The sequence below is a fragment of the Cibotium barometz genome, chromosome 58 (assembly GCF_041138505.1).
Source record: "Cibotium barometz isolate CiBa-2024 chromosome 58, ASM4113850v1, whole genome shotgun sequence".
Classification (NCBI taxonomy): Eukaryota; Viridiplantae; Streptophyta; class Polypodiopsida; order Cyatheales; family Cibotiaceae; genus Cibotium; species Cibotium barometz.
In genome coordinates this window covers 37,354,714-37,376,038 of record NC_141103.1, presented here as the reverse complement: position 1 = coordinate 37,376,038, position 21,325 = coordinate 37,354,714, and the positions used below count along the sequence as shown (strand labels likewise).

The 21,325-nt window shown below is 45.3% G+C and overlaps 1 protein-coding gene across 1 annotated transcript; it reads left to right on the top strand.

Annotated features, from left to right (window-relative positions):
- The first annotated feature begins 339 nt into the window (after positions 1-339).
- Positions 340-16,771, top strand: LOC147606236 (PRA1 family protein A1-like). Its single transcript, XM_086792639.1, has 7 exons — positions 340-711; positions 863-903; positions 1,002-1,080; positions 15,536-15,622; positions 15,751-15,839; positions 15,943-16,014; positions 16,357-16,771. Exons 1-7 carry the CDS (start codon positions 554-556, stop codon positions 16,458-16,460), a joined length of 630 nt encoding a protein of 209 aa, XP_086648765.1. The 5' UTR covers positions 340-553; the 3' UTR covers positions 16,461-16,771.
- The last annotated feature ends 4,554 nt before the right edge of the window (positions 16,772-21,325 follow it).

The window sequence follows — 21,325 nt, the reverse complement described above, 5'->3', positions numbered from 1 at the left end:
TTAGTTAGGAAAAACCTACTCATTTTTATTGATATACTACCTTCTAAAAAATGCTAGCATGTGACACAATCCATCCATAATTACATTATTACAACTTATTGTAGGCTATAGCTTAGCGATAGTGCATGTGCCACCTTACTTAGAGATATTGGGCTCCAATCTATATTTTGGCTTAGCTGGAAATTTAAAAGTACACTACTCACAAAGAGTAAATGCCATCGCTTGTTCAAGGAAAGATTTGAACCCTAACAATCAAACTCCTTGCTTGCCACTGCACTAATGCAAGATTGGCATTAGTGCAAGATTGGCAGAATCTATATTTTGAGTACCCTTCAATACACCCTAAAAAATGCATATGGAGGTTTTTCACCTATATATCAGAAAAAATTTCCAACCCTGACAAAATTTTTAGTCCTGAAGAGCAAAGAAGGTGCTCTTACGCTGTGCGTAGCGCTTACGGATCTACAGCGCGGTGGAGAAGTCCAAGGCTTCAATCGTCCCTGTTTTCTTATCGAGAGGCAGAGCCCGTTGGTGCACAGTGTAAGCTTGCACCATGGATTGGGGTAACGTGACTGTGGGGGAGCTTGTGGATGCGCTGCAGGAAGTGGATTGGACGTTACCCCCCCGGCCTTTGGCAGAGTTCTTCGCAAAATTTACTGTGCCTAGAAGCATTGCGAAGTGGGAAAGCCGAAGCAAATGCAATCTTTACTAGTAAGTGCTGCTTTTCTCTTCTTTCAATCTGGGCCAAGTTTTAGGGCTAGGTTAGGATTACGGTCAGGGTTAGGGTTACAGGGCGCTGCATTAGTATCAGGGTTTTTTTTTGTTTTTCCCCTGATCTGTCTTGCCTTGCCTTTCATTACAGCTATCGAACAAACTATTTCATACTGCTCGCAGTCATCCTTGGTGAGTTTTTAGGTCAGATCTGGCACTTTACAACACATTGCTTCTACCCTTTCTAATGCATGTTTTTCTCACTATTTGTTTTCTTCATTGCAATGCAGGAATTGGCTTCTTGAGGAACCCACTGGCTCTCTTTGCCATGATCATGGCTGCACTGTGCGTAGCATGTTTGAATGACAGGTACTTCCTGCCGTTGCTGTGATGACAGCTGATCAAAATATCTATCAAATATAGATAATTCCAACACTTGATGTGGGGCTAAGGTGGCTATATGGTTCTCAGATACCCCCTTACAGCCTCGTCACACACCCAAGTCGTCCTTGTTTGTTGTTAGAAACTCAGCTCTTTCCTATGTAACCATGCCGAAAAGGGCGTGGTTAGTGAAAACTTTTTTTTAAAGGAGGTCAGCTTCTTACTGCATTCATTGCGATTTTGGTTAAGCCAAAGGGTCTATGAGAATGAAAGTGAGTACAAATGATCCATGAATAACTGGATGTCAAAAAGAAACATCTAAATAAAACATGCCCACATACTACGTGAGCCCGTGTATACAAAAAAGGAGTGTCAAAGCTCATCCTCCTCCTCTTGAATGGTGTACAAGGGAGCAATGTTCACCTACTGTGGTGGTACATCTCTATGGCATTTGAGGATGTCCTGGATGTCCAATTGACAGGTGGAGGGTCTAGATTTGTGGGGGCGGGGACATCAGACTCTTTGAAGAGATTGTGCCATCCCCACAAACAAACAGCACATGCTGGTACATGTGCCACCCCATCTCACGGGCGTCTCCCTAGACGGAGCGATCCAGGTCATAGTCACAGGGAATGGGCATTTTTAGGCTTGGGAATGTTGGGGATGGCAGCATCTTCCCATTCCCATTCCCGTCCCATGTCACTCTATAGTCACAAGGAATGGCCATTCTCAATCTTTTCCGTCCTCGTTCCCCGTCCCCATTTCGCGTCCCATGTTACTATGATCCAGGTGTAGTGAGCTATATGCTCGAAGACCCATGGCCACTGGTCTAAGGAGATGCTCCACTCTACAGCTTCATGTCTGACAAATCTTCCAGAGACACGCCGCACGGGAATGTGGCAACGCCCCTCCACAGGCAGTGTATGTGGAGAGCCTTTATACAGCCATAGATGCCAAGGATCCAGTTTGATCCCATCACATTGTATCATTGTACCATTGTCTTTTACACGGCTTTTTTTTCTTTCAGCTCTAGTTGGGGTTTTAAAAAAATGATTTTCCATGATTCAGTCACTTCATGGGCGTATTGTTACACTTGTAGTCTCATAGACCCTTTGGTCTTTTATAGACGTTAGTAGAACTTTCTTTCTAGTGACTACCCAGGTGCATGGTGCCAGAGCGGCACGGGCTCATTTGCAACATTTGGGTTGTCTCTTCTCTGGTGAGTCGTGATCGCTTGATGGGAACCAAAAAAGTTTGTGAGAGGGTGAGAGTTAGAGAAATGCGAGGTCTTTGCTAGGGAAAGACAAAGGTAGTGTGTCGAGTGTGAGAGAGTTTCAGAATCCAGACACGAGTTGCAAGCACTGACAACTGCAGAGATTGTAGACCAAGGCATAGAAGTGGAGAATTCACCTGTGGTTGAACCATAGCAGAAGGGAGTTTTTGAGTATGCCCGAAAGCTTCCGATGTTGGAAGTGGTCGAGGAGATTGTTGCCCCAAGATGAGAGTGTAGACTGGTGGAGTATCCTGAGGTGTTGCTAATGTCTGCTGTGGTAGAGTTAGAGTAGCTCCACAGGTCATTCTCCGAGGACCAGCACATACTGGAGTTTGTGGCTATCCTAGTTCTTGAGTCCCTTATCAAGTAGGGTGAGGATAATTTTATGTAGGGCATCCTAGAAGCTATGTGATGAGCACGGGCAATATTATTGAATAGATCAAAATGGTAGTGCTTCAACCTCTTGCCAACCATAAGCATCTGCTTATTGTTAATCAGATCAGCTTTTGCTTGCATGTCACACATAGTCACTTTGATATACATAACATTATTCTAAATTAGCATATTTGTGCTAGTATACTATTAGCAGTCATCTCCTATCTTTACATATCGCTCAGTGAGGGCCTTTGTTGTGGGTGTGCCCGCCCATGAGCTTTTCCCATTTTTTTCCATTTTTTTGTGTTTTTTCTCCTTGTTTTTGTCGTGGGGGCCCTTTGTTGCTGGCCGACTCTTCTTGTCCTTGCCGATTGGATTTGTGCTGGCCGACTGGCTTTTCTCTCAATCTGGACATTTAGTATTACTCTCGGCTGCTTTTAGGCTGGCCGACCAGCACTAGAGGGTGGTATAAATACCACCCTTGGTCCCCCACTTCATATTGTATTGGATCTTGTGTATATAGCATAGTTTATACAGCTTCTCTCTCTCTACACTTCTGCGTTTTGTTTTCCACACCACTTGTCTCATTTTTCACTTGAATGTGGATGCGCTATGGCGGGCTTTCCGAGACCAGATGGTGGATGGCTTGCGAGATGTTGACAGCAGGCAGGGACATTGTAGTTCTTGCATTCGTGGTAAGTAGCACAGGGAATTTTTTCTGAAGCAGGCTACTAGACAGGCTTCAAAACCTTTGGATTGGTACACACTGACTTGTGTGGACCTATGCAGACCCCATCCTTGGGAGGTTCTTTGTACTTTATGTTGCTTGTTGATGATTGTAGCAGATTTTCATGGGTTTATTTTCTTTCCCAGAAGGACCAAGCCTTTGCTTAGTTCAAGGAGTGGCATGTTATGGTGGAGAAGGAGTCTGTCTTGTAGGTTAAGACTCTTAGGGCTGACAAAGGAGGAGAATTCTCTTCTAATGCTTTTGTGCGGAACATGGCATCAAGCGGGAGCTGGCCAATATAGGTTCACCTTCAAAGAATGGAGTAGTTGAGCGTAAGAACCAGACTGTGGCATAGTCACCAGAAATGTTTCAGGGTTTTTGGGGTTTCGTGGCAAAACGTTTCGGTCTTCGGCTAAGAAATGCCAAGGTTTCGGTTTTTTCTCTATATAATTTTGCATTGCTAAAGTTCCAAACAAGAGGAACTTTTAACATTTTGAGAAACATTTTTTTTTGAGAAATCAAAAAAATTAGGAGTTTCTGAAACGTTTCGAAATGTTTCTTGCGTTTCGGGGTTCCTCACTCCAGAAACGCGTTTTCATGTGACTATGGACCGTGGTGGAGATGGTGAGGACGATGTTGGAGCATCGTGATCTTCCTTGTCGACTTTGGGGAGAGGTTGTGGCTACGGTTGTCCATATCCTCAACCGATCTCCGACGACTTCAGTACCAAGATGACTCCATTTGAGGCTTATTTTGGCAAGAAACCAGATGTCTTCCATTTTCGTGTGTTTGGGAGTGATGCCTATGTTCACATTCCGAAGAAGTAGAGGGGGAAGCTTGACTCGAAGTCCCAGAAGCTTGTATTTGTGGGATATAACCCGCTTTCCAAAGGCTACAGGCTATATGACCCAGAGCAGAATGAGATGGTTGTCAGCAGAGATGTTGTCTTTGATGAGCATGTTCCAGCTTCCACTGTTGATGAGCCGCCATATCTTGGAGAACGAGATGAGTATGAGGATGATTCCGAGTCTATTGTTCCAACTAGACAGCCTCAGTCCGTTGTAGAGGTTGAGCCCAAAGTTGGAGATGAGTCCCAGCAGTAGCAGCAGGAGGCTCGGTGTTCTGTTTGATTACCAAAGTGGTTGCTAGACACCATTCGAGAGTCGGGTGTTATGGAGCTTCCCTTCGAGTGGACCACAGAGGATGGACCTAGAAGATCGCACAGAGATCATGACAAAAGTCATTCAGAGGAGCTGTTACAGGTAAACTATGCTTTGATGTCTTGTATCATTCGGGACAAAGAGCCCACTTCTGTTAAGGAGTCTCTTTCTAAAGAGACTTAGAGGAAAGCCATGCAAGTGGAACTGGATGCCATAGAGGAATAAAACTTGGGAGTTGGTTCTGAGGTTGTCAAAACGGTCCGTTATTTGTATGAAGTGCAAGGTAGGATCAAAACGTACGTACGGATCCCATCCGTACCGTACGGGGATCCGCAGGTACGGATTGATCCGTACGTTTTTTTTGGGCGTGCTTGTGTCTGCGTCTTGCGTCTGGACTCTGGAGGCGGTACGACCTCAACCTTCCGGTAAGAGCTAGCCGCCATGCTCTCTCCTCTCTACAGTCCACTCTCTCTCTCTCTCTCTTTGCTACTGTTGCCGCCGCCTTCTCCCTGGGCCGCCCCCTGCTCACCGCCGCCTCAGTTCGCCTCTGCCCTCACCGCCCCTGTTCGCTTCGCACCTCTGTGCGTAGCCGCCCTCTCTGTTCACCACTGGCGCCCAGTACGGCTGGCAATATAACTCACCCACCCTTGCTCAGGCCCCCAAGGCAGCAACATAACTCTCTCTCTCTCTCTCTCTCTCTCTCTCTCTCTCTCTCTCAGAGCCTTAGCCCACCATCTGTGGACGACTCACTTGTGACAATGTGACTTGTCTTATGTAATAAGTATTAAGTATTAAGTATGATTAACTTATTAAGTATGATTGACGACTTGTGATTCTAATTTCTCACTTTTGAATTAAGTATGATTAACTTATTAAGTATGATTGACGACTTGTGATTCTAATTTCTCACTTTTGAATTAGTAGGTTTGTGACGTTGTTGTGTCTCTATTTCGAAAGTTTTATATGTCAATGTGGACATGGATTGAAATTTTATGTAGGTGGCTGAAATTTCTGAGATTTTATGTATTTAGCCCACCATCTGTGGACGACTCACTTGTGACAATGTGACTTGTCTTAAGTAATAAGTATTAAGTATTAAGTATGATTAACTTATTAAGTATGATTGACGACTTGTGATTCTAATTTCTCACTTTTGAATTAAGTATGATTAACTTATTAAGTATGATTGACGACTTGTGATTCTAATTTCTCACTTTTGAATTAGTAGGTTTGTGACGTTGTTGTGTCTCTATTTCGAAAGTTTTATATGTCAATGTGGACATGGACTGAAATTTTATGTAGGTGGCTGAAATTTTATGTAGGTGGCTGAAATTTCTAAGATTTTATTTATTTTTACCAATGGTACGTATTTTTACGTACCTTAAAATTTTTTTCCGTACCAAACAACGTACAGTACGTATGGATCCGTACAGTACATAACGTTTGGTACCACCTTGATGAAGTGGGTCTTTAAGACCAAGTATACGTCCGATGGGTCGGTGGACAGGCACAAAGCCAGACTTGTGGCTAAGGGCTATGCTCAGCGGCCTGGCATCGACTATGAGGATACCTTTGTATCGACAATGAGAATGACCACGATTCAGACAGTTCTTGTCCTTGCCTCTTCCCAGTGGTGGCTCGTATATTAGATGGATGTAAAATCTGTGTTCCTTAATGGTGATTTGCAGGAGGAGGTGTATGTTGAGCAGCTTCCAGGCTTTGAGGTTTCGGGAATCAAAGGGGATGGTTTATAGGTTGCGGAAGGCCTTGTATGGTCTTAAGTAGGCTCCCAGGGCTTGGAATCAAAAGATTGATTCCTTCTTTCTACATATAGGATTTCAGAGATCAGTTGATCCTAACTTGTATCTCTTTTGGGAACATGGTTTGGTCACGTGATGGGAGATGAGAGTGTTTCATGTGGGAGACATACACAGAGAGAAGAAGGGAGAGAGAGAGAGACATGTGGGGATAAGTCAACTCATCAAATGTGAGTGTGTGACTCCTCTATCACACATGTATATTTGCACTAGTACACATAGTGCACTTAGTACATTAAAAGTACTAAGTGTACTATGTACTATAACTTATGGGCTAGTACACACTATAAGGGTGGGCATAATGCCTTTATCCCAACAACCTTCCACTTAAAGGCAAAGTGCCCTTAAATGAAGGAAAAGAAAAAAACAGCATGTACATGATAATATACAAGGCCATATCAAGGCTGAAACTAGCCTCATCCAATGCCCATCAAGTGTCTGCAATGAGCAAACCGCTCTGGAGGCAAACTCTTTGTCAACAGATTAGCCGGGTTGTCATCCGTATGAATCTTAACAAGCTGAATTTGCTTGTTCTCTATCACCTCTCTGATGAAGTGATACTTCACATCCACATGCTTTGTCTTTGCATGAAAGACAGGGTTCTTTGCCAACTGGATGGCACTCTGACTGTCACAATGCAACAATGGAATATCCCCTGTATAACCCAAATCAACCACTAACCGAGATAGCCATAATGCCTCCTTGCAAGCCTCTGTGGCTGCAATATACTCGGCCTCTGTAGTAGATAAGGCAGTGCACTTCTGCATCCTGGATATCCATGACACAGCACCTCCTGTGAATGTAAACACATAACCGGTAGTAGACTTCTGGTTATCTGGATGACCGGCATAATCCGAATCCGTGTAACCATGCACTAATGCATCCTGTTTGCCAAAGCAAATGCACATATCCTGTGTGCCCTTCAGGTATCTCATGACACCTTTCACTGCTTCCCAATGCTTCTTGCCAGGTTTGGCCATGTATCTAGAAACCACTCCCACTGCAAATGCAATGTTCGGCCTAGTAGCAACCATGGCATACATGAGACTGCCACAAGCTGAAGCATACGGAATCTTGGCCATATCAGCCCTGTCACTATCCGACTGTGGGCTGTCCATAGCAGTGAGTTTCACATATGGAGGCCAAGGAGTACTAGTCTTCTTCCCCCCATCCATATTGAACCTCTGCAAGACTTTGCCAATGTATTCCTTCTGAGACAAATACAACACATGTTGATTTCTGTCCCGAAGTATCCGCATACCCAAGATGTGATTTGCATCACCCAAATCCTTCATATCAAAGGTTCGATGCAGCCTCTTCTTCAAGGCATCCATCTCTTTACGAGATTTCCCGGCAATCAACATATCATCAACATACAAGATGAGGATCAATAGACTGCCATCCAAAGCTTTCTTGGTGTATAAGCAATGATCTATGTCACTTCTCCTGAAATCCTGGGATTTCATGAATGTATCAAATTTATGATACCATTCCCTTGGTGCCTGTTTGAGCCCATAAAGACTCTTTTTCAACTTGCATACAAGCTTCGCCTTTCCATTCACTGCATAACCCTCTGGCTGTTGCATATATATCTCCTCATGGAGATCACCGTGAAGAAAAGCAGTCTTCACATCCATCTGAATCAAATCCAGATCATCATGAGCAACCAAAGCTAATACAGCTCTAAGTGTGGTCATTTTGACCACTGGAGAGAAGATCTCATCAAAGTCCACACCATATTCCTGCTTGAAGCCCTTAGCCACTAACCTGGCTTTGTATCTTGGCTTTGCATCAGGTGCAACTTTGAGCGTGTAAACCCACTTGCATGGCAAAACTTTCTTGCCTGTAGGCAAATGCACCAACTTCCATGTTCCATTTTTGTGCAGAGAATCCATCTCTGACTTCATAGCACGCTCCCAAAGAGCCTTGTCTGCCCTCTGTAAAGCCTCCTTATAACATGAGGGCTCCCCACAGTCAGTGAGCATCAAGTAGTCAACCCCTGGAACAAACCTGTCAGGGGCTCTGGAGGGTCTTGTGGACCTCCGTACCCAATGACCATCATTTGCAGGTTGCTGTCCAGCCTGCATATCACCTATTGGTGGCTCCTGTTCCATGCCATAAGGTTGAAAGATCATGCCCAGTAGCTCCTCTAACTGTGGGATATCCATAGGGATATCTTCTGCCATGTCTGGCTGTCCATTTGGACCATTTTCAGCACCATTTAAGGGCTGGTTTTGCTGCTGTAATGGCTGATTTACAGCCCTTGGTTGTTGTCCATGATGTCCATCATCATCAAAGATGACTCTGCCAGGCTCCTTTTGCCTTGCAGGCTCCTTATACATGCATGTTTCATAAAAAATGACATCATTGTTGCGTATAATCTTTCTATTCACTGGATCCCAAAGTCTATACCCCATTTCACCTCTGTCACCATATCCTAAGAATATGCATTTGTGAGACTTAGGATCAAGTTTGGTGCGCATTTCCCTGCGTATGTGCACGCACGCAACGCAACCAAACACTCTCAAGTGCTTGTAGGACGGAGGCTTCCTTGTCTATACTTCCTCTGGCACTTTCCCACCAAGCCTCGTGTTAGGTGACCTGTTTATAAGAGGAACGGCTGTCATAACAGCTTCAGTCCAAAAACCATGAGGTAACGCAGTATGTGACAGCATAGAACGGACCTTCTCCTGAATGGTCCTGTTCATCCTCTCTGCTGTCCCGTTTTGTGGAGGATCATAAGGAGTAGAGAGCTCCCTCTTGATGCCTTTAGCATCACAAAAGTCTTGAAACTGTTTGGACATATACTCTCCACCATTGTCGGAACGCAAAGCCTTCAGTGTTTTGCCAGTTTGATTCTCAACAAGAGCAACAAACTTCTGAAACACTGAGAATGTATCACTCTTCAAACGAAGAGGATAAACCCACACCTTGCGTGTGGCATCATCAATAAAAGAGACAAAATATTTTGCCCCTCCCAAAGAAAGCTGAGGCATCTCACATACATCTGTATGCATAAGCTCTAACTGAGCATCTTTCTGTCCAAGAGCTTTCTTGTGGGGGCACAGTGCTTCCCCCTGGCCACATATACATCCAATACATAAAAGCCCCTTGATTTACAGGCACATTGAGTGCTTGACAGGCATCAACACATTGCCCAAAGCATCAAATGCCAGTGCCTGCATGCAAATCAATCCAATTGACACAAAAGCCCCTTGATTTGCACTGCAATTTCCTGCAATTTTGCCCCAAATGTGAGATTGCTCACATCATACAGCATGTATGAATGCCCAATGGCACAATTACATCAAAAGCCCCAAATTCTGACATCCAATTTCCTGCAAATTGACTCTGAATGTGACCAATGTCACCCAATTTTGCTAATTTTGCTCAAAATTTGAGCAATTTGGCACCTGTATTTGCTCAATTGATAATTGTACCTGCTCAATTGCAAATCCCAAAAAAAAATTGAAGCATGTACCTCTGAAATTTTTGTTTTTGTTTTTTTCAAAAAAGGGGCGTTGAATTTGCTGCTGCTGTATTGATGCTGCTGCTGCTGAAAAACTGTGCAGGCTACATATGTCGCTCAATCTATCGAAGCTCTCATAGAATTGTCGTGTGTGCTTGATATCTTCTCCCTTCAGGCGTGCTGCAGAAGTCTGACTCGACTCAGGTCAGCAACAAAGGGTTGCAGGATGGTGCGCATGCCTACATGCGAGAGCTTATTTCTCAAGCGCAGGTTGAGGCAGAGATGGAGGCGTTGTGTGAGTTTTTGCCGATGACGACGAGATGCGTAGATGTAGGCGAAGTCATTGTACTTCGCATGCCAGGAGCCCGCGTAAGGCGAGTTACGCTATCGAGTCGGCGACGATGGAAACGAAACCTCTCCCGCACGTCGCCCACGTTTGCCTTCAACTGATTCAACGCAAAAATGGTCGCCCGCCTCCTTCTCTTTCCGCCCACCTGCCTGCGACTACTGCGAGCGCTGCTGCCCTGTAGTGTGCGTTGCTACGCCTTGTGGCCAGGAGTCTGACGCCCAACGCCTTGTGCTTTGCTCACGCTGCCTAAAGTCCAGCGCTGTCTCCAATGCTCACACGCATAGGAAACTTGCAGCGCATGTGCTCCTTGCTAAGCACCAGAAAGCTCCTCTGCTTGTGCCAAGCTCAAGGCTCCATAGCCGAGCTTCTTCTTCACGATGAAGACAACTCCGCACACCCGCACACACACAGACACAACCGTGGCTCTGATACCAGTTGATGGGAGATGAGAATTAGGGTTTCATGTGGGAGACATACACAGAGAGAAGAAGGGAGAGAGAGAGAGACATGTGGGGATAAGTCAACTCATCAAATGTGAGTGTGTGACTCCCCTATCACACATGTATATTTGCACTAGTACACATAGTGCACTTAGTACATTAAAAGTACTAAGTGTACTATGTACTATAACTTATGGGCTAGTACACACTATAAGGGTGGGCATAATGCCTTTACCCCAACATCGTTAAGCTCAGGTGCAGCAACAACAAACAAGTCTACACAATGCCAGTAGGCTGTGATATCTCTCAGGTGGCTATCGGCAGCGAGACGGCATTAGCAACAACAGAGGCGTCAACAACACATTCTTAGGCGGCAATCCTCGAGAGACGGTAGCGGCTGTATTAAGTAGTTGTAGGTGATGCAAGGCTCTAGAGACAGATGTCAAGTCAACAACATGTGATGTTTGCAGCGTGCTTAGGCTGCGTTTTTTTGTGAATATGGCTGCCCTTATACTCTCCCAGATCTGGCCTTTGAGTGCCCACCATAGGACCCCCCTAATGCCCCTTCTTCCACTCGTGTCTGGCTGTGTTTGAAGCACCAAAAGGCTTGCTTGCTTGCTTGCTTGGTTTGGCCGCCTTGGTGCATTTGGCCCTCCTTCTTTCCCTTTGGCTGAGCGCCCCTTGCACACACAAGAGCTATTTGGTAGATAACTTGCAAAACGCAGACGTGATTAAAAAAACGCAAACCTGAGTGAAAATGGAGATCATAATGAGGTTCTTTGCGATGGATCTCCACGCCCTTATGAGAGAGAGAATTTGCAGTCTTTCTACCATCAAAAACCTATCACTCTGATACCAATGTAACATGGGTGCTTGCGAAAGCATGTTTATGAGTTGATTGATTGCGATTAGCACCTAATCAAAGATTTGTCCAACTAGGTGTGTTGTCACCAATTGGCCGACCATTTGGTCCATCTCCAGATTTTTGTCTCGTTCACTTAAGGCCAGGCTGGTGTCTCATGTGAAGGGGCCAGTATTTTTGCATAACATGGACGGGAGCCAGACTGGTGCCACCCGTGTATGACCTGGACTGTGTTCTATCCATGGGATTGTCACGCCATGGAAGAGCCGGTATTTGTGCCGTGTCTTGCCTATGGGACTGTCACTCCATAGGGAGGCTCGTGCCTGGATCTGTGTCTTACCTATGGGACTGTCACTCCATAGGAAGACCGGGATTTATGTTTTTTGTCGTGCCATCATTGTGCCCGACAGATGTTTAGTACTTGTTCCATGAATGGGAGATATGTCCATGATACTGTTTGCACATGCATTCATGTTTTGCATGTTTGGAACTGTTTTTGCATGACTTGTATTTTTGTGTTTGCCTGTTTGACGTGCCACTTACTGAGCGGGGACTCCTGCTAGTGAGTCATGAAGTTTGCTCTGTCTTCTGACGAGTTTTGTTGCGTGTGAACAGGTGGTAAGTGTATTGCACTTGTTTATTTTATAGCATTCTTTTTAACCTTTGTTTTTATAAGGTTGCAGGTTCACACTCATTAATGAGTGGACACCCTCCCCAAATCTTACTTGGTGTCCTTGGTAGGGTGGGCAGCCATTTTTGGGCACCCATGTTTGAGTCAAGAAGGGTAAAGGGAACCCCTTATGTGTGGGGGTGGGTGCATGGCCACCTACCCACACCCCACCTTGGAACTGGCCGCCTCCATGCAAGCTAGGGGGGCTGGCCAGCTGTTGGACGTATGCCTTCTCCAATACCTACTTATTGACGACCACCTCACCAGCTTGGATAGGACTGTGCAGGCGATCATCTCTTCTCCGCTTGCCCTCAGGTGGCTGCACTTCCACTTTGCAGGTTGCTGCACTTCCCTCTACAGGCGGCTGCGCACCCTTAGCTGACGACTGCTAGGCGACTGAACCCAGGCCTCTTCTCCATTCAGCAGGCGGTTGCGCTCAGATCTCCAGGCGGCTGCGTACTCTTCCCTCTTGCCAGTAGGCTGCTACGCCCTGGTGTCCATCTCTAGCAGCTGCACTTAGACGCCTCGGGTATTTGTCTTCCACTAGTGAGCTACAAGTAAGTGGATTGAGATTTAAGTAAAGGACTTTGATGTAAATCTGATAAGGGATACTCTCTGTTGTTAACACCCGTTCAGTGCCGGGTAGTCCAAGCTTCTGGAGAACCACGGTCCATGGGTGCCAAGATCAGGAGAGCCAGGCGTTAGTACGGGAGTGCCTGTTTGTGCGTGGTCTTGGAACACCAGCGGGGCGCTCTCTGCGGATTCCAGTGAAGGCACAGGACTCTAGAGACTAGACTACTCAAGTGGACTGCTCTCCTTCGAACGTCTACTTCGAGTCTCTTGTTTGGTAACTGTATTCATCTCAGTTGTACATGGACATCATCTGGTTCATTGAACCCATGGAGCATTGTATCTTTTAAATACTCCCAATAATATATCATATATTGAGGGGGGGGTCGGCCCGTTCCGGCCCCAGTGCTAGTGTCCATTGATCAACATTTCATTTCATTTTAGTTTTCAGTTGTTATTAAGTTGTCCATTCAAATTGTGATATTTAAGTTGTGCTATTACGCGTGTGGGTGTCCAACGGAGTCTATTTCCACTTGGCGGGATTGGTTTCACGTGTTCACACAATAACCCAATAACTCTGTCCACATTGGGCTACTTATTGGGTGCCTAGACAATATTACAAAGATCTAGCACCAAAACTCTTACAAACACATAAATCCGGCCACGTACTCAATCTCTAAGCTAGCCAATGGGTAGAAGCATGTCCCCCCCCACAAAAAAGGAGAGTATATTATTGGAGTATTTTGTTTTGTACAATGTTCCACAGGCACTTAAGTTGGATTTGCCATGAACAAAAGAAATGAATACATGTACCAAACAAAATTGTTTGTCGGAGAAGAACTTGTAGAGGTTTTCCAACAATTCCCCACCTCTCACTGGAGTGAAGCAATCACGCAACTGGCGTTCTGGGTTCACACACAACATTGGTGTGCTTGTACTAGCGCATGGGTTGCAGCCTCACGAGATGGGGAGTGTGCTGAAAATGGAAATTGGCACCAGAGAAAACTCTCGTGCACAAATCCAAGCAACAATGGAGTATGTTGGTGAAGTAGAGTGTGTACGCGATGCTGTTGGTCGGTCACGAGCACCACCCATGAGAACAAACAGGCCCATAGAAGGCCCGGAACAGCTCCAAACAGCAAAAAGCAGCCAAGGGGGACCTCTAGGAACATTCGCCTATCAACAAGGGATTCCCGGGAACTGGCCGTACAGCACAAGGCATGCGGCTTGATGACCATGGCACCCGTACATGTGGTTCAGCTGAGCAGTGGAATGAACAACAATCAACACATGGAGAGAGGCGCTCTTCAGATGAGGATCATAGATATGCTGTCGGAATTGCGACTGGGTGAGGGTAGCCCCCTGTGTGAGCAAAAACGATGGAGAGCTTGTGTGGAGGAAAAATGACGATTTAGCTTGTAGGGAGAAGGGAATGAATCGACCTTTTATTTAATCTACTAAAATGCTTTGTAAGGTTTATAACCTTTGCAGGTTGACACTCATTAACATTTGAGTAGACAACTTATTAAAGCGCCCAGGGCCCAGCCTGGTGGGCACCTTGGTGGCCATAGAGTGTGGCAAGAGTTGGTTTAGACAACCAAAAATCACATGCACGATTCATTCCCTTCTCCCTGCAAGCTAAATCGTCATTTTTGCTCCACACAAGCCCTCCATCGTTTTTGCTCACATAGAGGGGCTACACTCACCTGATTGCATTCTGACTGCATATTTGTGATCCTCATTTGAAGGGTGCCCCTCTCCATGTGTTGATTGTTGTTCATTTCATTGCCCAGCTGAACCACCTAGAGGGGTGCCATGTTGTCAAGCCACCGACCTTATGCATGTTGTACAAGAAGTTCTTGGGAAGCCCTTGCTCATTGTTCCTAGATAGCCCCCTTGGCTGCTTTTTGCTGTTTGGAGCTGTTTCGTGCCTTCTACAGGCCTGTTTGTGCTCGTGGGGGGTGCTTGTGACCGATTGGTAGGGAGGCGCTAGTACGGGCACACCAGTCTCATGTGTGGACCCGGAACACCAGTTGTGTGGCTGCTTTGCTCCAGTAGAAGGCCTGTTTGTGCTCGTGGGGGGTGCTTGTGACCGATTGGTAGGGAGGCGCTAGTACGGGCACACCAGTCTCATGTGTGGACCCGGAACACCAGTTGTGTGGCTGCTTTGCTCCAGTGAGAGGTGGGGAATTGTTGTTACACCGATGGAATTCTTTTGCGACACAATTTTGTTTGGTACATGTATTCATTTCTTTTGTTCATGGCAAATCCGGTTTCAGTGTCGGGTAGCATTGTCTTTGTCTTTTGCTGTTTCCATTTCATAAGTTTTGAAGTGTTACTTATTTACGAGAAGGTACCCAATTAGTGCTCACACCTGACCGGGTAAATTATAGTTCCTCACAAGGAAACGGCTAGGAAACATGTTCCTACACGTAGGAAATGCCAATTCCTATTTGGAATGTGCATTTGTGCCTGTTCTTGGTTCAGCCCCTTTTTTCACACCATGGTGCCCAATTTGGGTGCCCACTAGCATGCGCCGAAATATTTGGGCCTTAGCTGGATGATGCATGCATGATGTATCATGATGGACCTCTCCCCTCCTCTTCTTCCTGCTACCATCTTCTTCTTCTTTGTCCTCTCTTTCTTCTGGTCTTTCATCTTTATGATATGCAGAAGGTTTTTCCACGAAGCTTTTTCCTGCTGGAACTAACCAGACACGTTAACTATGCAGTTTTGCACTGAGTATAAGTCAGAAGATGACAAGAGCAGTAAGGCGTATATCACCCCAACTTGCTGCCAAGATGCGCCCCCCAATGATGTAAGCCTGTCTAGAATTTTCTCAAAAGGATTACAAAGATGTGTTATAGCTATTGCAGCATTCTTCTGTTTGGCTGCTCACTTTTAGAGAGCAGCTGCTTCATTTTGAGTAACATAAGTGTTATGCAGGCCAGTGATTCGAGGGCGCCCTGCACCTAAAAGGGCCGTATTCATCTGTGGGCAAAGTCGGAAACTGGTTGTCGTTGTCATGGCTGCAGGTCTGTTTGGATGCTTGTGGCTTTGTGCAGTTGTAGTATGGATTTGTTCAAGCTTTGAAAGAATTTGTTGCTCATGCTTCTTACTACTTGGGTTTCTGCGCAGCTACCTGCCTTGTGTGGTTTTTGACATCAGCTTTTCTAATTGTATTTGGAGCATTGGCGATTGCCTTGGCATGTAAGTAAAGACTTGAACTGCCAAAGTCTGTATTGTGGTTGCACTATTGCTTACTAAATGTATATTGAGATTATGGCTGCACTATGGCTTACTTCATGTATATTACTAAGGTTGAGATTATCTATTGCAAGTGTGTTTGTATTTATAGCACAAGTTAGTTCAACTGATGTGTGAGGACGTGCATGTTAAATCATATGCATACAGAGACAGCCCACACATGCACACACAAGTATGCTTGCTTATGTACATACACAGAGAGAGACACACACAAACACGTGCATCCATTCATGTGTGAATCTTGTGTTTATTCTCTTCCTTTTTTTTTGGGGTTGACTTATGCAGGTATTATTCTGCATTCAAGTCTGCGAACTCCAAATTTGAAGGCCAGGTTAAACACTTTCCGGGAGGAATTTCGAGCGGTGTGGCGCACTTACGGCGATTTCTAACCTTTTGACAGTGGAACGTCCAAGCAATTCATTCTGGGTTTGATTCTTTCTAATGACTCACTCAATACATTTCCAGGCATTTTCCCCGGCTTCCTTGCAATAAAGCCCTTTGGGGTGACGGCCGCTCTGTAAATGGCTTCGGTATAGCATGATAACCTTAGGCTTGCTGGTAATCCAAAATGATTTTAATTTCTGATCGTGTATCATAGTATTAGTTGGTTGTAACTCTGTAGAAGCTTCTCAGGCTTACATATATGGTTTTGGCTGGACGCTCTTCTAATTAGCTTGGCTCCAGATTGGAAGTTTTCTTCTCTCTCTCTCTCTCTCTCTCTCTACTCTTCTTCCATACAAAATGTGTTATTAGCTAGTTTATAATGCCGGCTTACACATTCAAAATCTATCCCTAGCATTCATAGGTACAAGTAGTCCTATTTTTAAAGATGGGTGACCTGTCTATGATTATTAATTCAACAATCTTCCAATCCAATTCAGTTCTGTTGTTTTGCTTCGTTGTGTGCTTGTAGCGATGCTGCCCAAAAGGTTTGCTCTGCATGTATCGTTAGCTTATCTTGTCTGCCACGAATCAGAGCCAATGCAATCTATTGTTCAAAGAAATGCTCCTGCAAATTGTCCATCTTCCGAGATAGTCACACCCCTTGAAGGTCCCTTGTCCATCATGAATGTGCTTCCTCTCAAGAGGAAAGTGAGATCCTTTGGTTTGTTTTTTATACGTTTTAACGAGCATGAAACTATGCCTTTTGTTAAAGAATTGTTAAGCTTTCTGGCACGAGTAACAGAACCGTGAACGTGTGCTTTGAACATTAAACAATCGTGGAGGTTTCTCAGATAACTAAATACATATGGATTGGTTGTCTATGTTAAACAACCGCGGAGGTTTTGCGGATAACTAATTATAAATTGTTGTGTGTTAAACAACCGTGGAGCCACAAAACTAATTGTGAGGGCGAAAGGGCGGAAGGACCATATGTATGAGAGAGTAGAGCAAATCAACACAGCATGAAACGAGTGTATATATGATGAAATCCAGTACAACAGCTCGGTATGAGGCTTTGAAGGAGCAGAGAGGGATGTTGTCCTATGATAATTCAGAGGGTGGAGAAGGCCACAATCCAAGGCAGATGGTAGGCTGTCGTCTCGAAGAAATGAGTAGAGGGATGTCGTCTTGATGTCGAGGTAAAGGAGCAGGGGGGGTGGTTGTCTTGGTGATGATGAATGAGGGCGGAGAGGGCCGTGATCCCGAGGTAGTCGATGGTGAAGTAAACCTGTTGGAAAGCTCTATTGTAGCAGAGGGGGCTGCTGTTCCATGTGATGTAGAAAAACACCGATATCTTGTAGGTGAAAAGCTAATGTAGATCAGCACTTGAGAAACACTGATGTACTGTAGACAAGTTGTTGTAGAACAGCTTTAGAGTAACACTAAGGTGCTGTAGACGAAGACTGTTGCGATTGAAGCTGTAGGAAGAAACGCAAATTGAAGAGAATGCTCAGCCTGAAGATGCGAAAACACCAGCAGCAGCAGATGCGCTGCTTGTAGAAGCATCGGCTGCATCAAGACTCGGATGTATATTCTGATTGAAGTGATAATGTTGAGTTTCGTATATATGCTGCAGGGCTGCTAGTTGGTCCGGGTAAGTTGTCGGCCAGCAACAAAGACAAATAAAATGCCAAAAAATACCCTTTTGGGTTGGATAAAATGGTTGGTTAAGGCATGTTTTCACACCCCCCCCCTTTCAGGCCAAAAGGGGACCATGAGAGGCGATGAAAAGGGGTTGAAGAGGATCATGAAGAGGAATGTGGTTTGTCGACGGTGTAGAACATGTGCTCTTTGACAAGTGTAGAATCTTTTGAGTTTGGGCGGTATTGGATCAATGCCACAATGCAAGAGATTTTCACATGCATGAATGCCCATTTTTGGGTTTTCATTCACACATATGCCCCACAGAAAAAAAACAGAATGCTATGCACAGGGAATGCAAGATGGTAAATGCAATGCAGTGGATTTTCACATGAGCCGTGCCCTTAATGGGGTTTTCACTGACTCATGTGCCCTATATAACAATGATAAAAAATTTGAAAGGAGATGAAGATCCCCCTCTCAATATGCGGAAGGTGACGGTGGAGGACTGATGCTGATCCGTTCGTGAAGATGCTCGAGGATGGGCCGGTTGATGGACTTTGTAAGGATGTCGGCATGATTGTCCGTCGTAGGAATGTACTGGAGCCTAATGGTGAAAGGGAAATCGCACTCTGATTGTCGACGAAGATGGTACAAGCGGTGTCAATGGAAACACGCATCTCTATAAGAAGTTGATGAAGATACATAGCCTCAGTGGTGGTGTCATAGAGGGTCTGGTATTTGGCCGCAACGGAAGAACCTGCAACGATATCCTGCTTCTTGCTAGACCCAAGGGAGTACAAATAACCACCATGAGAACATCGGGAATTGAAATCATCGGTCCAATCGGAGTTCGTGTAACCACGCAGGGTGATCCCATGACTGTAGTGAAGTCCAAACATATAGGTACCTGCTAGATAGCGAATAACCCTCATTGCTGAACTCCAATGTGGCCCCTTAGGAGCATTGAAATACTGACTTAAAATGGATGTGCAATAGGAAATGTCAGATCGAGAATTTGTGAGCCATATGAGTTTCCCAACCACTTGGCGGTAGGCTCGCTCTTCGTGTGGAGGTGAGTCCTCTTCCTTTGATAGTTTGATGGTTGGATCCAATGGGGTAGCCACAGGGATAGCACCATCAGGAAAGTAGGAAGTAATGAGTTGAAGACAATACTTTTGTTGCGACACAAAAATACCATTAGGATGTTGGACCACCTCCATACCATTGAAATATGAGAGAAGGCCGAGATCATTCATCTCAAAAGTTTGTCTCAGCTGTGCCATGATATCAGCCACTTTGGCTCGATTTGAATCAGAAATGATGAGGTCATTGACATACAACACTAGGTAGCAAACTATCCCTTGATCTCTGTGGATATATATATTGGGATCACAGTGAGATGGTTGAAAACCTTGGCTGCGAAAAATTTTATCGATGCGATGATACCATGCTTGGTGGGCTTGCTTAAGCCCACATGTAAAGAGCTTTATGCAAGCGAAAGAGTTTTCCTTATACCCATGGAGTGGGAAACCCAGAGGTTGGTCAACGTAGACCACTTCCTCGAGAATGCCATTAAGGAAGGCACTCTTGACATCCATCTGATAGACAGGCCATGTGTGGTGTGCGGCTAGATTGAGTAAGAGACGGATTGTTGTCAATCGAGAGGTAGGTGCGAAGGTCTCATCAAAGTCAATGCCTTCTTTTTGGCGAAAACCTTGCACCACAAGCTAGGCTTTGTATTTGTCCAAGGTACCATCGGCTATAAATTTGGTGAGAAAGATCTATTTGGTTCCAATGACCACCTTATGAGACGAGGGCGATCCACAAGGGACCACGCGCCATTACGATCAATGCTTTTGAGTTCTTCCATAGCCTATTTCCAGGCTGGCTGTCGGATAGCATCTTTCCACCACGATGTTGGCTCATCATGCACCACATACTTTGTGGAGAAAACACAGGCAAATGAGGCACGAGGAGTGAGCTTGTGGACCGACGAGGACCGCCCAAAGGGGTATCATGGGGAAGCATGCCAAAATCACACATGGTTTGTTGGTACCAACGGGGTAAAGGGTCCTTGGGTAGCTGTCGGGAGGAGGAAGGCTCCTCAAGAGGCAGAGTAATAGGTGACTGATTGGGTTCATGTGGCACAGTCAGTGTTCGGATGGTATGGGCAGCGGAAGGCGAAGTAAATCCTGCTCATCAAAGACAATGTCTCGACGAACGAAGACTTTGTTCGATCTGGGATCAAAAACTTTGTAAGCCCACAAAAATGAGCAACTCACTCCTTGGCTCAAGCTTGCCCCTCATGTCATTCTGAGTGTGAGTGTACGCACGACACCCAAAGACACGGAAATGGAAAATAGTTAGTTTAAAAGGCCTCAAACGGAGTCCTGTGTGAGGAACAACAATCGTGGGGCAACGGTTCAGAAGGTATACCACAGTGTTCACCAATTCTGACCAAAGGCGTTCAGGTAGCTCAGCTCTGCAAAGAGCATGGAGCATTCCATATCCATCATAGTTTGGTTCTTGCGCTCGACCACTCCATTTTGTGAGGGGGAGTTGGTGGAGGTGAGTTGGCGTTGAATGCCATGTTCTTGCAAGAACTCAGTAAATTGATGGGAGAGAAACTCACCACCATTGTCACTGTGAGCAATCCCAATTGAGACGCCAATTTGATTAGTGACTAACTGAAAACCCACATGGAAAAGTATTGGAAGGCATCTGATTTATGCTTCAGGAAATACACCCACATGTACCTCGAATAATCAACAACAATTAGCATGTAGTAGAGAGACCCATTCTAGGAGGGGGTTGAGGATTGCCCAGTCAAGTCGAAGTGAATCAACTTGAGGATACCCTGAGCATGATGAGTAGCATGATGTGTGAACGGTGAACGATGCTGCTTACCCATTTGACATGGCTGGCAGATATCCTTTGTTAGTTTGAGGCTGAGTATACCTTCAACCAACTGGTCTCGAGACAACTCATAGAGTGTGTCATAGGGTAGGTGACCATAGCAAAAGTGCCATAGTCGTTCAGTGTTTGAAGGAGCTCTGCTCACATAGGCACAAACCCGATGAAACTCAGAACCCTCAGAAGATGGCTCAAATAAAAAAGTAGACATCCCGTAAAAGCCATCCTTTTGTGCTTGGCCTCGAGCAACAACAAGACGACCGGTAGTCTCATCAATCACCTCTACAACTCACTTGTTGAAGTAAACTCCACA